Here is a 16,533-nt window from a genome sequence, read left to right on the forward strand (position 1 = left end):
GTTGGGGCTGTTATGATGTGATAAGGATGGATGTTGGTTGTATGATTGATTTGAGGTTGAATTGGGATGGTTTTGGAATGGTTTAAAATTGGGAAATCGCGTAAACATAGCCGTCGTAACGTCCGATTTTCTTTAGACTGTTTTTGTGCATAACATTAGGACCCGAGAACCCCCTTCTAGATTATGACCATTTCCATGTCTAGATAGCTCATGTTACGAGCTTCGTTTTGATAAGTAGTTTGTTCGATTCCGATGCACGGTTTAGGAGAAACGACCGTTTCAAGTAACGGCGTTTCGCGAACGAAACTTTTCCCCTCGCCTTACTTTGAAACATAGGTTAAAGACCAAAAAGGGTTAATTAATGTATGAAACATTTATGGTAAGTGTGTTAGGCAGTTGGTAAGACACTCGCGAAGGAATCGCCTTAAAACTCGTAAAAGTTAAATTATTAAAAATGGTGGAGCCGAGTGTACTCGAGTGACTTAAGAAAATCAGTAAGCGCAAAACAAGCGTTAGAGTCTAAGTTAGTTAAAGTATAGATGTACAAGTGACTTTGTTTTAATTCCAACTTACTTGTTGTTTATAGGTTACCAGACTCGTCCCGAGCCTTTTTCACCCCAAGTTGCTCAGGCAAGTTTTCTACCCGTTATAACTGTTGTTGTGATGTATATATGTATTTGCATTATCTTGCGATAGATGCATGTTGGTTAATTAGTAAATGTTGTAATATATTGAAGCATGCTGCTATGGTATATATATATGCATGCCTGTTTCGTATTCTTTCCATATATATCTGTTGATTCAGTTGATAATACCTATGCTAGAGGATAGCGGTAATTTGCATATACCCTTAGTATAGGGACCCAAAGGTGAAAATATTTTCTAAAACCGGGAGTCGAGGATCCCGAGTAGATTTTGTATATATGGATATAAATATATATATATACTTATACATATATATGGTATATATATATATGGTCATAGTTTTCAAAACTATTAATCGAATAAGGTTTATTCGATAACTTTAACTTTATTTTATTATTGAATATTATTACGAATATTATTCGAAGGCGTATGACTCCTTTATATTAAATGAATATTATTTTGAATATTCATTCGAGGACTTATGACTCCTTTTACTTTATTATCTGAATATTATTTGAATATTCATTCGAGGGCTTATGACTCAGTTTATATTATTTAATGAATATTATTTGAATATTCATTTGAGGATCTATGACTCCGATTATTTGCTGAGATATATTCTTTATTTTATTAAAGAATAAGGTGTCAATAATCAAACTTATTTTCGATTATTCAAATAAAGATAGTACTTTCATATAAGTATATCTTTGGTTATTTAATACTCGTTTCAAGTATAAGTTTTAATACTTCTACTTCAATTATTTTTATAAAGATTATTCTTTATGGGAATATTATTTAAATAATAATATTCACTCATTTTCTAAATATTCTGGGGACTGATTTACTTCATTAAATCAGCTTTACTCCAAACACTCTATAAAGTGTTTTCGAGTCTTCAAAATAATTTTTAAAAGTTAGAGCGAATCCCAAAACTCATTTTTATATTTAAGATCTTCCTTTTTAAGGGGATTTAAATACTCGCTCAAAACCTGAGGGATCCGGCTCTGTGGTGTATTTTATATTCGCAACACGGTTGCAGTTTTGGTAAATGACTTGATTACTTACCCAACGTTCGGGAAGTAAGTCCATCTATTGAGTCGGCATAAGCAACATGGGCTCAGTGGGCGTCCATAATAGTGTAAGTGGCTCAGTGGGAGTCCATCAAATGCATAAGTGGCTGAGTGGCAGTCCAGCATAAGGTCCTATTGAGACCAGGGTAATGACCAGTGGGGAATTCGTCCATCTACTAGTAGAAAAGGTTACTTATGGGTATCTTTGCCTGATCAGCAATATATCTGGTTTATGCCAAAATTCTTTTCATTTCCAAACTTATTGGATATTGCAATTCTGTTCATACTTTACATGACAGAGGTTTTCAGGAAATGTATAAAGGAAGATGTATATGTGGATATATATATATATATATATATATATATATCAGAACTTAATGAAGTATGTCATAACTTCATTTCCTTTAATAATATTTCAAAGATTTAATCTATTTAAATCTTGTCTTGTAGTCTCATCTATGTGATGAACTTTTGAAACTAATTATAACTTGAACGGTGGTAGTTCAAGTAGTATTTGGGAAAGATATAAGTATATTGGGGTATCTTGTAACTTCATCTTTTAAACTTATATCTAATTAATAATTGTCTTATGAATGACAAAGATTTTCAGAAAAACGTTGAGACAAGGTTAGATATATGAGATCACCTTGCAACGATATTTTTTATACAGTTATACACTGGGATTTTGTGTATATTATGCATGGAAGAGGACTTCCAATATTTTGAAAAGTATATATGTATATATACTGAATATTTTGCGACTTCATCGCATTAAGATATCAAACTTGGTTCATTTCTTTTGACCAAGACTTTCATGAGTATTATGAGTAGGCTCATATATTGTTAATCATTATACTATTATTTTGGTGGGCTTGCTGCTCACCCTTGCTTTCTTCTTTCATCACACAACATCAGATAGATAAGATGAATAGGACCAAGCGGATAGGAAACGTTCCGCAGCTTTCTGGAAGCGTTGAGGCCGCTGTAGCTGAGGTAGAAATTACCAATAGGCTAAGTTTTCAACTAATAATGTACTAGACTTATGTATATTATGAATTGTAATAATGGCAAAGAAATGTAAATTTATTCAGAAACCTTTTTAAGGTGTATTGACATATAATTGTGGAATAAAACGACTTGTGATTATTTTTGGATATTCATCTCTGATACTATAACTTATGGTGTGTGTGTTTATTGTGGGATCACAGTACAGAGTAGTTGATTGTGTATTAAGATTAGGTGTTATTAAGGGAAATGGAACTCGTGACATCCCGGATCCCCGACCCCGGATTTGGGGGTGTTACACATAATCTACTTTTTCAACGGATGACAGAGTACATTATCCGTTGAAAGGTACAATTACACTTAATCAAATCTACTAAGGAATTTTTGTAGCATATCATTAAGTCTACAATATATTCCTAACATCTTTTCAAAGCTATCTCTGAATCTTTCTATTTTTGGATTAATAAATCTTTACAAATCTTGTAGGTCTGTGACCATCCTTTGTCAGTTAATCTTGGCCCTTGATCTTGCACTCTTCAAGCTTATTTTATAGACTTTCCAATCTAAGTGAATAGATCGTTTGTTGATTGATAATTTTGAATATTTAACTTGTCTGCATTGCTATATTTGAGGTTCATATCGAGATCTCCAGTTTGTTCTTTAGAGAACTCACATCTCGATAAGTATAATGACTTATCGAGATCTATGAGTTCTCTATAACCGTAGTTGACTTATCGAGGTCTCTGAGTTCTCTATACGTGTACGTGACTTGTCGAGGTCTCTAGATCTCTACATGTAGAAATGACTTGTCAATATCTTTAAGATCTCGATATGTATTTTGACTTGTCGATATCTCTGAGATCTATTATAAGAAATTGACTTGTCGATATTTTTGAGATCTCTAATAAGAAATTGACTTGTCGATATCTCCAATCTTCACATCTTCATTTGACTTGTCGATATCTCTGAGTTCTCTACATGCTGAAATGACTTGTCGATATCTCCAACCTTCACATCTTCATTTAGCTTGTCGATATCTCTGAGACTTCTCTATTAGCCATTTTGGACTTCTCGATAAGTCATTCTAAAGTTTTCGAATGACTTCTCTATATAACTTGATCTGTGACTTGACGATATCTTGACTTAGAACATTTTTCATAAAACAGATTTATTCAACTCTAAGCTTCTATGTCTTTTCTCTGAGGCATGATCTTTGCTTGATCTTCTTCCAGAGTTTATTCTTAGGCTTGAAACTGTTTACACAAAAATACACCAGTCTAATCTTCAAACCTTTTTAGAGACTCAAGAAATACAGTACATAATACAGATTTAGATTATCATAGAACTAAATCTTAGAATTGTCAATGTGACTTAGTCTTGTTATTATACAAACAAGTCTTGCACAACAATATTCTATTATACTCAAATAATAAATTTATTTTTAGAAATACAAGTATATTAAATTTCTATCAAGTCATTTACTGTAAAATATAATATCTATGAATTGGAATACATTTTATGAATAATGTTATTTTGAGATTTAAAGTAACACTAATTTGATGTCCTCAGTCGGAGATAGGTCTAACTTTCTCTGCTTTACTGCATGATGAATTTATCACATAGTTTTTTTTTTAACTTTGCTATGTGGTAACTTCATCCTGTAACTTTCTTACTTCATGATACCATCACGAAATTTATAGTTTGCTTAATTCTTTAAATAATTTTTTCTGAATTTCTCATATAAATTATTCCGACTTCCCCATACATGTAGTAAAATCTTTTTCTTCATCTATGCAAACTTCATTATTCGCAAGACTTATTTTTCAACCTGGTCCCTGCACAAATATGTCTTCTATCAAATTTTTGATTCCCCAACTTATCAATATATACAAAAAAATGAATATTTAATCTGACTTTTGAGCATTAAATATAACCAGTATTTTGAAAATCGACAACTAAAATTAATTATTTTTCACTAGTAAAATGAATTAATTGAGCGAAAATTGGATCAAAAAATTATTTTTTTATGAAAATCGGTCAAGAATCGGAAAAAATTGAATTAATCGGTCAAAAATTGGCCCCGTTGGTAAAAAAAATAAATAATATATAGAAAATAAAAAATAGTTAAAAAAGATAAACTTTAAGAAATTTTAAGAAATTTTTAATTCTCGTATACATAATTAATATTCTATGTGGTTAAATAATGAACTTTCTTAATTTTTCATATCAAATTCACCTCAATTTATAAGTTAGATTTTAAAATTAAATTTACGTTAATAATATTACATATTTTAAATTTATTTGTATAAATACATATAATAATTGTGTGATAACCCGAGTCAAATCCCGAGAATTTTTTGAAAATTCGGTCAAATTCTGATTCCGACTCCGAAATAAGCCGAAGTCTACTGTCCCGAATGCAGCCAACTTGGGTAGTTCATAAGCCAACCACATGCCCCCAAAAATCATGATTTATTGGTGCATATAGTAGTAGTCCTTTACCATATAAACTGAACAGAAGTCTTAAATCTCTTCGACGTGGGATTAGGGTGTTAAAAACTCCCCCACTTAAACTCCCGACATCCCCATCAGGCTCACACAGACAGCCCATAGGTCCGAATCGTTCCTCTCTAGCCATTGCAGACATCCCATAGGTCCGGATCGTTCCTCTTTAGCCAGTGCGGGATAATATCAGCTAACAGAAGTCTCAAATTTATTCGACATGGGACTAGGGTGTTATAAACTTCCCCACTTAAAAGCATCCTCATCAAGCTCACACAGACAGTACATAGGTCCGGATCGTTCCTCTCCAGCCAATTGCAGGATATTACGGGCTGGCTTCGTGTCCCCGCATCCAGATCCCTGTTCATTGCGGGATAATACCACTAGTTTTTGTGTCCCCACCTCCAGCAACTTGACGCATCAAGCTCCCGAAAGTCGGCTCTGATACCATATGTGACAACCGGGTCAAATCACGAGGTTTTTTCGAAAATCGGGTCAAATTCTGATTCAGAGTCTGAAATAAGTCGAAACCTACTATCCCGAATGCAGTCAACTTCGGTAGTTCAAAAGCCCACCAGAAACCACCAAAAGATCATGATTTGTTGGTGCATACAGTAGTAGTACTTTGCATTTTAAACTGGACGGAAGTCCTAAATCTCTTCGATGTGGGACTGGGATGTTACAAATCGTATATGTACGTATAATCAAAATAATAAAATATATACATATATTAATTAGATATATATATATATAATATTAAAGTAGTTCCGATTAATAACCCAATTTATCATTTCGTTAAATTCCCGAATAGCCGATTAATACCTTAATACCTGGACGGTGCCTTTATTTGATTTCCATTTTTAACAACACCGGGTACAAGTAACAAATCCTAGTTAAAGAGTTGATTTAGGTTAACTAAGCAATCTTAATATTTTGTGCATAATATTAATTATTATTAAAAGTAATAAATTCAAAATTATATTAAAATGAGATTTTATGAAAAAATAAAAAAATAAAATAAACAAAGATCTTTTTTATATGACAATTTATAAAGCCTCTATGATAAAGTTAGTAAATAATTGAAACGAAAAAAAAAAAAAAAGTTAATAAAAGAAGAAAGTTTTTTAGTGAACAATTTATGAAGCCTCTATGATAAAGTTACTAAATAATAAAATAAAATTCGGAAATGATTAATTTATTCACTGAAATAATTATTCAGAAATAAATTATTTTGAATTCAGTTTTCAGTGAAGCAGGACTAGCATCACTCCGTCCAGTGTAATTTGTGTATTATCCAATAGCTATGGCAAGTTTTGATAGTACAAAATATAATTTTATAGTAATAACAATGTAATAGACTTAGATATGTTTAATTTATAATAAAATATCTATGAATCAAACTATATATGGCATTCCAACGGATTAAAATGCTTAGAAACATAGGCTGAAACCAAATTCATAAATTTCAGTAGCAAACAAGTTGAATTTATATTTAAAAAAAACCCATGGCTGTTGCATTCGTCTAATAGTCCACAAATGGATTCTACATAAACACCATGTCACTCGTACTAAACAAAGCAACAATTTTTAAAAGTAGGAAGAGCCCACTCTATCTTCAGTTACACTTAGACACAACACTGCAGGTCTCCAGACCCTATCGCTTTCTGCAAAAGATACCAAAGTTGTAAGATGCATTTGTATGATAACAGTTTCGTTGCATCCGCAATCCCAATATTCAAATCAGATGATAATTTTTTGAATAAGTACCTATAGAAGAAACTCAATGGATGCCCTTAAAAACAACTAAATCAAAAGCAAAATACAAACTATGGACGGAATCAACTGATTTTGTAAATCAAAAATGTTATTATGCCAAAACCAGCCAGTAATGTGATATTGTTTAGTAGATGTGTTAACATTGTAGAGAGTGGCCTAATGCTTGTTATCTAAGTCACTTAAAAGGACACATACAACTAGTGTAGATTGCAAGAATTTGTTATAAGCCAATTTCACAGCAATAGGGAGATACAGAGAAAGGGGAATACGCCGTTGTTTTATTTTACCTTCTAGGCCTTGTTCCCTTTTAAACAGTCAAGTCCAAGCCCTCGAGTCCAATACACAAGATATTCCTTCTTGCAGTGTTGCTTTCCTTCCTGCCTTATGATTCCACAGCTCCCATATGTCATCTATTCCGGTGGGATTGTTGTACTCAATCATCTCCATGAAAGCAGTGGCCACCGCCATTTGGACTTCAATGCCCCACTCGGCCTTCAGCCTTGTTAGTTTCTCATCCTCTTCGTCGATAATTTCCTATAATATAGTAAACCCAAAAAAGAATTACAGAAAATACAGGACAATTACCTACTTGGCTACTTTTGACAACTCATTCAGTATCTTCTTCTAAGATTTCTGATGGTTAATGCACAAACTTTTAAACCAGCAAGATTTTTTGCACTAACATTTTAAATTAAAGGGGAGAACGAACATACGGGACTCACGGGAGACATATTTCTATAGCTAAAAGCAATTTAGCTCGCTATACCTTGCAACCATAGCCACCTTCAGGAGTAACAATCTTGACTGGAAACCAATCAGGATCTCTCAGGTGATCCTTCCATAAAGACCACAGCTCCACAGCCTTTTCTTCTGCCTCTGGACCAGTATACTTTCTCTTGCATGCAGCATGGAACGGATTAACATCAAGCTCTCCCACTTTTTTGACACCAATCCATTTCGAAGATTTGCCCTTCTTTAAGAACTATAGTGCAAATAACAGGGGCAGTATCAGTATGCTATATTGGCAATTATAAGTGAATTTTTTAACTTTATTTACAGCTGGGTATTTATATTATCAATTTAATACTGCTATTTTTTAAGCAACTCGTGGAGGTTTCTGCCTATGGTTTATAAATCAGCCAATAGAGATGTAGATAAAAAAGAAATCAACTGAAGATACTGCATGCGATATTATTTTATAATCAAGTCCTTTATTTAGGCTACAAGGTATAAACCCGAAATGCAGAACTAATGAAAAAGAGAAGGTTTTTAAAATAATTAGCGAAGAGTATTCACTATGCACGTAATATAAGAATCTAAGTGTGGGACATATTTGTGTTACTTAAAAATGAAAAAAAAAGTATGCAGACCGATTAAACATAATTTGGCATTCCTTCTCAGATTCTAGTAGCAACGATAAGTCACAAATACATATCCCCGGAGGGGAGGTTGAGAATGGTGAATTTATCCAGAAACAGTCACAAAAATTTGAGATCAAAAGTATGGATAAAAAAGGATGAGGCTGTCGTTGATATTTGGGAGAAGAGGGACGTAAAAAAGGACTATTTCTCGCTGAGGAGTTGGCGGAAAGGGGAAGTGGAAAATGGCAAGTTCAGTTCAGATAAGTACCAAAATGGGGAGCTTGATCTGGCTAAATCCGGGTCTAGGAGAGCATTAAAAGATTAACTAGAACACAAAAAATTCATTCCTGAAAGATGGAATAACAGTGAATGACAAAGGATCACAAATTTTTCTCCATAAAACTTCAAGGGACAAGACATCTAGAGTGCAGATGTAATTCTTTGCAGACACTACCTTTAGGCAAGTAAGCAGGTGACACAGTTTAGCAGAAAAGTAGCCAGTTCACCAGAAAGTTCATCTACATGGGATGATAAGCCGAACAGAAATCATTTTGAAATTGTGAAGGCTTCTTGAAAAATGAATTTCAGGTTAGCAAGAGCCACGCTAACGAATACTCATTATCATTAAGCATTAGATTGAAATACACATAATAGGAATCATGATCATAAAGTATTTATTACATAGTTAGCTGGATGACATGAATATGTGGTCATAACAAAACGTCTTATGCTACATATATTTCGAGTCATTAACAAATAAGAAGATCAAGTCATAGATCTGTGCATCAGTGTATCAAAAGCCGTTATCATTCTATTATGATTCTGGCAGGGAATATTGGTTATTTATAAGAATCTAAATTAAATAATATGAATAAAATATTGTGAAAAGATTGCTTACGTTAATTATTTCCCTTCGAACAGCTTGAAGCTCGTCATTGGTTCTACGTTCCTTGTCGCCAAGAGTTTGAAGTGTTTCGAATTTATAGGGTTCCTCTTCCCTTTTTAGGGCCTTTTGTTTGACTTTTATTTGCTTTTCAAGATCCGTGTTACTTTTGTGAAGCTCTTCATTTTTCCTCTGCAATTTAATAATAGAAGAAAGACAAAAATATTAGAAGTTCATTGACCCATATCTCTATTTTCGTATGCAATTTAAAATCAAACAAGTAAAATACCTTCAGATCTTCTGTCAACTTGCACGCATTTTCATACTCCTCCTTCTTCTCCAAGGTGGCTCTTTCATTCTACATGTGGGAGAGAACAAAGGAGTATACGTCAGTGTTTCCATCCAGACTCAGAGAAGCTAAAGATAACAAAAATAACTTATGTGTATTAACCATAATCCCCCCAGGAGCCAGTATCCTTCTCGCATTGTCATTGCGAGCCTCCCTTTCCTGTAGATCCTTCTCACGCTGGTCAAGCGCAACTTTCATTTTCTGATGCTCCTTGACTATATACTGAAGTTGGACATTTGTATTCTGTTGCATCTTTTGTTTCTCTAATCAACATCAAAAAAAATGTTACCGCCATAGAGATGATTCCGTAGTCTAAACAACAATCGTGTAAAAGGAATAAAGGATTATTAACTTAACAAAGATATCATGATAGAAAACAAAAATCAAAATATGTGACCAGTTAACTATTTTATATACCTTCATTGTAAGCTTGAAACAACCTGTCCTTTTCGGTAATCAAATTATTCAACATTACTGAAGTTTCATTGAACTTCACCTTTAAGTCCTTAAGGCGCATATTTTCTTCCTCTGTTACATTACTCAGATTCGACAGGAGTATGTCAGATTTGCTCTTCTCTTCTGCTTCTATCTCGTTGACTATTTTTAGATGTCCAAACTTCCTAAGGAACTCACCAAATGCCTTTTCTGAATAGTAATCATCCTCTCGTCCGATCCATCCATATAATTCAGTTCCCAAGTGCCCCACCTTGAAAAATTCTTGTTCGCCTTTGCCAGAGGCCGCAAAGCATTTCTCAAATTTTATCGCACAATGAAATCCTGGCCAGCCTTCACCGAACTCAACTACAGCAAAACATATACCATAAACGGGTAACCTTTATGGGGTTGAATCCCTTTGCAGTAAACTCACTTCTTAGCTTCTCACCATTTTCCCCAAAACGCTTTCCCTCTTCTAATATTACAGGAATGTTGGCCACAATTCCGACCCACGGATAAACGAGTAATTCATTGTTGTCACTGTTTTGTGAATGGTGCAGAACCTCCGTTCTAATTCTTTCTAATGGCTTGCTTTCTCCAAGGCTTTGTAAATATTTCAAAAGACCAATATGCTTAGCCTTCTCCGTCACGCCCCCCTCCGATCCTGATCCCTCCACAATAGCAGAAGCATGCTGCAGAAGTTCCTCAAACCCATATTGTTGTTTTCTCTTCTTCTGAGAGCAGTAAGGACATCTAAACACCTCTGCAGAACTTTTCACCTTAAAGTTTCCATCCATTAGTTCCTGGTAACAGTTCTCGGAGTAATTATCCAATTCAGAATGACTTATATCAGTTTCCTCTTCTGATAAGTAATTCATTTTTTTAAGAGAACATGACAAAATAAAAATAATCAAGACCCTGAAACAAAACTTAAATCTACTTCGTGCAGCCAGTTATAGCAAAATCATAACATGCTTTTCGTATCCTAGGTACTAAGAAACAGATAACATACATATGGACTTGGAGAACCCATATATAATCTGTGGTTGACAAAAACAACTTGAAGTATCAATATTCAAATATTGCATATATTCTGTACTTGGATCTACTTCGTGGAGCTAGATAACACGTACATTTGTAAACATAGCATCACGAAAACCTTAGATTAACATACATTTATTCTTAGCTATATCTGCCGAAACCATGAAATGAGACTTAACAAGATATTACAAGTTGTGTAATAAAAACAACATTTCATGTACCAAAAGCAAGCTAATATACATGTCATGGAGCTCTATTAAAAAGGGAAAGAACAACATTAATTTACCTGAAGAATGGGGCTTTAAGAAGAGACTGAGGATTTCAAGAAAGAGGGTGAAACTGTAATACAATGGAAACAATGAGTTGATTAACCCTGAATGAAACTTTAGATTTCAAGAATGTAGAGGTGAACAAAATAAAACAGCAAAATTAATGTGAACAAGATGTAGTGTAGCAGCAGCAGTAGTCCAATTTTAGTGTAATAAAAAGACAGGAGGTAAAATTTTACTATAACAGGGTAGCAGTTGCTCATCTTGAATCAACAAAGGTTCACTGTTGGATGTTTATTTATATCATGGTGCCTTCGTTCGTAGTAGTAAAATAAAGTTTCTCTTTTTAACAAAATCTCTAACACTGGTCTGGTCCATCGTTCAAAAAAAAAAAAAACAGATCCAGTGACAATCTAAATATATTGTAATTCTTATCAAAGAATCCTGTAAATAACATAATAAACACACACATTCCTTATATATCGCTTTTAACTCCAGCTACTAGCTAGATATCATCATTTTTCAAAATTAAACTTCCGTATCCCAAACATTTATTCAAATTCAAGAAATTTATGCTTCACATAAGGCATTGTAGTTTGATTTAATTACAACGCCATCTCAATGCAGGTAAATCAACCTTGCTACTCTCATTTACAACTCCGTATTCTTGTCGTGCTCTTTGGAACTCTATATTCTATACTATCATCCATCCCTAATTTCTTCGCTTCTTTATGTAACATCACAACACCCTTTTTTCAATTCAAACTTGCTCCTGCCTCCAGTTTGAGGAAACATGTTCCACTTTCAGATTGAATGCATGCTCCTGTTTGTGTACCTTGTCATATTCATACTTAATAGGGTCCTCCCAATCCTGTGCTTCTCGCGTACTCTATCTTTTGCTCAAATAATTCTTCTGATGTAACACACATATTTTTGCTAATTGCTCTTCAAATCTATTCCACTCCCACCAGTCGTTTCATCTGGCGTATTCTTCCCATTTTTAAACTAATTCACATGAGCCCCTACATTTTTTACAACGCAAGTCATGTATGTATGACTAAATTAGATGATAAGAGAAACAGTTTAGCTCAGTAGATTACTTTTTTTTTTTTACAAAGAGATCAGATCCTCAGTTTAAAAAGCATTCTCATTTGAGCCAAATCACTTAAATTAGTATATTCATTTTACACATCTAAATTTTACACTTAGGTTAGCATTCTTCATGATTTACCAACCGAAAAACCTAAAGAAACATACATTGTAAAAAAAATAAAATTAGTCAGCATAAATGAGAAGAATAAAATCAAGTATCACATATGAGTGCATAAAAATAAGTAGTAGAGAAGAGGTCATCTAACATTGAAGTAATTTCTCTATGCAATTCCTTCTTTTTTTTAAGTGACAACCTTACATCCTTACCAGTTTCATTGTGCCCCTAAACAACTCCATCAATGATAAAATCTAAATAAACAATTTTTTGGTAAATCACAGGACAATGAGCAATTGATTTAAAGAACAAAATCCCCTGCTCTGTACTACAGTTTTTAGTATATAGTCTGACCCATAATTTAATTATATTGCTTTGTCAAATACAAACCTACCATTTTTTTAGAACTACAGTGAAGTGAGTAGGAACATAATTCTAGCCGGACCACATTGAGTTCTCAATAAACTAGATTACCAAGTAAGTCTCTCCAATTCAATATTAAGCACTAAACTTAACTTTCCCTTTTTTCAAAATTGTATTCATCAAATCTCAACTTACCCAGGTACGCATCCATTACCTCAGGAACTTCATCCTTATATGCAGTGACAAAGCTTTCCAAGAACTTGCTTTCTGTCATTGTTACTATATATGTTAGCATCAACCTCTTGCTCTTGCAATTACTTGACACTAAAGCTTGCAGAGCCGAACACCTTGGAATAATCCTCCTTTTTAAGCTGTACCTAAGAACATTAGGTGTCGTTGACAACCTTGTTGCACTCCATTGCAGTTTCTGAACAAAGAACTCCAACAGTTCCTGCATTCTCCTCTCAGAATAACTCATGATAACAGGGTGCTTCTTGGCCATTGCAATGATATCATCATCAGAGAAACCAAAGCTTCTAAACATTTCACATCTAGATTCCCAAGCCAAGTCCGATAAAAAACTAAAAGATCGAACTGCATCGAGGAAATACGAAGAAGAAAGATCAAACCCCATATCCTTGACCTTCAGCAAAACTTTACATAATTTGTCATGATTCTCCCCTATTGATTGACCATACTCTGTGATAAGTTTCACTATCTGAATTTGGGGTACACCAAGTTTTTGCAGAAACTCAAAATTTTGCAAGAAAGTTGTGGAAATGCAATTCGAGAGCAGAAACGGGTTGCGTTTAATAGCAGCAACTGCATCTTGGTCACTACCAGTCACGGACTTGAGAGAGGTGAAAAGGGGTATTATGTGATTCTTCAAACTTTTTGTGAGCATAACCGGGTTTTTCGCAACTATATCGCCTACGTCTGACTGAGAATGGGTTATAGAAAGCAGAAAATCAAGCTTTGGCTTGACATAACTTTGAGGATGGCATGTAAGTATACGTCGTTGTTTACGAATGATTCTACTGATATGGGTTTCAGAAAATCCAAATGTTTCAAATAATTTAATTACTGAATTGTGTCCGTTCTCATCAGACGATTGCTCGAGCAATGGAGTAGTTAAAGTTAAAGAATCTGTTGTTACCGCCAAAGAGATGGTTTTATTACTGTTGATGATTCTAAACTTACCTTTACTTTCTGATTCAAAATTATATTCACCAAATGTCAACTTACCTTGGTACGCATCCAATACCTCAGGAACTTCATTCGCATATGCACTGACAAAACTTTTCAAGAACCTGCTTTCATTCATTTTTAATACCGTTAGTAGCATGAAACCATTTATATCGCATTTATTTGACACCAAAGCTTGCAGAACCGAACACCGCGGTATAATTCTCTTCTCTAAAGTAAACAAAAAAACGTTAGGTGCAGTTGACAATCTAGATGGACTCCATCGCAATCTCTGAACAAAGAACTCCAACATTTCCCTAATTCTCCTCACAGAAAAACTCATGATAACAGGTTGCTTCTTGAACATAGTGATGATATCATCATTAGACAAACCAAAGCTTCTATACATCTCACATCTAGATTCCCAAGCGGATTCCGTCAGAAAAGTCAAGGATAGGACTGCTTCACGAAAATACGAAGAAGAAAGATCAAAAGCGAAATCCTTAACCTGGAGCACAACTTTACAGAATTTCTCATGTTTCACACCAATAGATTGACCATATTTAGTGATGAATTTTAATATCTGATTCCGAGGCACGCCAACTGTTTGCAAAAAATAAACATTTTTGACGAAAGATGAAGAATTACAAAAGGAAAGCAGAAAGGGGTTGCATTTGATAACAGCAGCTGCATTCTTGTCACTGCCAGCCGCATACTTGAGCGAATTGAAAAATGGCACCAAGTGATTCCGAGCCAATTAAACTACAAGTTCCAGTTGGGGTTTTACCAGATAATCCGGATTTATTTTTAAATAATCTCGAAATAAATGCCGGATATGTTTGGTTGAGTTGGCTAATGGATTCGGCTAATGGTAAACAATCTGTAATTGGTGTTGGCAGTAGTAGTAGTGGAGATGGTTTTGTTAGTGTGAATCAAAGCAAGGGTTTGCAATTTATATCTACTATATAAAAGCATACGACTAGTATAGAGAATACAAATATTCATGGTTGCTCCACCAACAACAATACATACAAATGATGGAAAGGACTTGCAGACTTACAGTAAGAGATGTCAACTGTCAAGTGCGTGTGTGTGTGTGTGTGTGTGTTTTCAAAGCTCCAGGTACTGGGTCTTCTGCTTCAATTTAATTGATTGTTGTGTTTGTGTCTCTTTCTGCTTCAATTTAATGCCCACAAACTTATAAGTCAAGCTTACGTCGTCTTATAAGTTAAATTTATTATTTATAAGTTAATAATTTGAATATTAGTATTATGTATTTTTTCTTAATTTATTTTAATTTTTTATCTTTTTTATTAAATTTCATTTTAAAATATATGTTTCTAAATATTAATTTAATCTAAAATTCACTAATTAATGTAATTATACTTAAATATTATTTATTTTTGTTTATTTAAGTAAACAAAATTTTGACTTATAAGTAAATTATCCAAATGCTTATTTAACTTATAAGTATTTATCTAATTATCACTTGTAAGTTACTTATTTATTTTAAATCATAAATTACTTATTTTAAATTTTATCAAATGGTCTATCTTGTATTTTTATACTTATATTACTATCAAAATAGGTATTTATTAAACAATTATTTATAAAAATTTATATTAAAAACTAGAAATAATTTATTAATATTAGTATTCAATAAAATTTCAACAATATTTTTATCTATTAAGTTTGTTTTAAAATATTATTACTAAAATATGAATTTTTGATATTCATAAAATGCCATTAATTTCTTTTTTAAAGAGTTCAAATTTATTTGAGGTTATCCCGAGAACTATATTCCTGTTTGCATAATATATAATTTTAAAGACTAATAAATGTGAGTATCCAGGAAACATAGAGTTCACCGGCAAATTGCAAATGAGGACCGTATATATGTTCATTCGTAGCTTGCACGGCCAATACATGCAGACATGTTTCAGGTTTGCCCGTGTTGAAAAACAAAGACCAGACGTTAATGTATGAGACCAGTGTTATAGAAATAGGTAATCCGACTAAATTGATTGCAAGGATTTATCGGAATAAAATCGGATATGTTTTAATATTGTTTTAACTATTTATAATCAATTAGATCATTATTTTTGTTACAAATATAAAACTATATCATTTTATAATATTATAATAATTCTTTTACATTCAAATCGATACATTTTATATAATGGTATTTTTTATTTTTTATTCATCTTCTAAATAAATTTATTTTACAATCCATATATTTTGTAACCATTTTATTAGCGAAGTTACTATTTAAAAGGTTAAAAAAGTGTCAAATTATGTACTCTCTCCGTCACTCCCAAATGTTTACATTGGGTTGTGCACGAAGTATAAAAAAAATGATAAATTAGTGGAGGAAAGTTAAAAAAGTGAGTAAGTAGTGAGACCGATTAATATTATATGTATAAAGCGGGTATGGTGGAGAGA

The 16,533-nt window shown here is 33.2% G+C and overlaps 2 protein-coding genes across 3 annotated transcripts; both read right to left on the reverse strand.

The window, feature by feature from the left end:
- Window positions 1-6,685: 6,685 nt before the first annotated feature.
- Window positions 6,686-10,393, reverse strand: LOC141677197 (factor of DNA methylation 3-like). The gene is made up of 7 exons (XM_074482981.1): window positions 10,009-10,393; window positions 9,694-9,854; window positions 9,532-9,600; window positions 9,258-9,434; window positions 7,765-7,980; window positions 7,286-7,532; window positions 6,686-6,886 (listed from the first exon to the last, which is right to left on the reverse strand). Exons 1-6 carry the CDS (start codon window positions 10,106-10,108, stop codon window positions 7,314-7,316), a joined length of 942 nt encoding a protein of 313 aa, XP_074339082.1. The 5' UTR covers window positions 10,109-10,393; the 3' UTR covers window positions 6,686-6,886; window positions 7,286-7,313.
- LOC141677196 (uncharacterized) lies at window positions 10,389-15,260 on the reverse strand. Of its 2 annotated transcripts, none has more exons than XM_074482979.1 (2): window positions 13,121-15,260; window positions 10,389-10,829 (listed from the first exon to the last, which is right to left on the reverse strand). In XM_074482979.1, exons 1-2 carry the CDS (start codon window positions 14,498-14,500, stop codon window positions 10,389-10,391), a joined length of 1,821 nt encoding a protein of 606 aa, XP_074339080.1. In that variant the 5' UTR covers window positions 14,501-15,260. The 2 variants fall into 2 exon arrangements, with proteins under 2 accessions (XP_074339080.1, XP_074339081.1); XM_074482980.1 differs by lacking the exon at window positions 10,389-10,829 and adding an exon at window positions 11,413-12,358 and having other exon boundaries at window positions 13,102-15,260.
- Window positions 15,261-16,533: the final 1,273 nt, after the last annotated feature.

Source organism: Apium graveolens, chromosome 8 (assembly GCF_009905375.1).
Source record: "Apium graveolens cultivar Ventura chromosome 8, ASM990537v1, whole genome shotgun sequence".
Taxonomy (NCBI): Eukaryota; Viridiplantae; Streptophyta; class Magnoliopsida; order Apiales; family Apiaceae; genus Apium; species Apium graveolens.

Coding starts and splice junctions, on each gene's coding strand:
- LOC141677197 (XM_074482981.1), bottom strand. CDS start 10,108: ATGCGCCTTAAGGACTTAAAGGTGAAGTTCAATGAAACTTCAGTAATG. Junction 9,601..9,693: donor TGGCTCCTGGGGGGATTATG/GTTAATACACAT, acceptor TCCCACATGTAG/AATGAAAGAGCCACCTTGGA. Junction 7,981..9,257: donor TTCGAAGGGAAATAATTAAC/GTAAGCAATCTT, acceptor TTTGCACTATAG/TTCTTAAAGAAGGGCAAATC.
- LOC141677196 (XM_074482979.1), bottom strand. CDS start 14,500: ATGTATAGAAGCTTTGGTTTGTCTAATGATGATATCATCACTATGTTC. Junction 10,830..13,120: donor ATAAGGATGAAGTTCCTGAG/GTAATGGATGCG, acceptor AACTGTTACCAG/GAACTAATGGATGGAAACTT.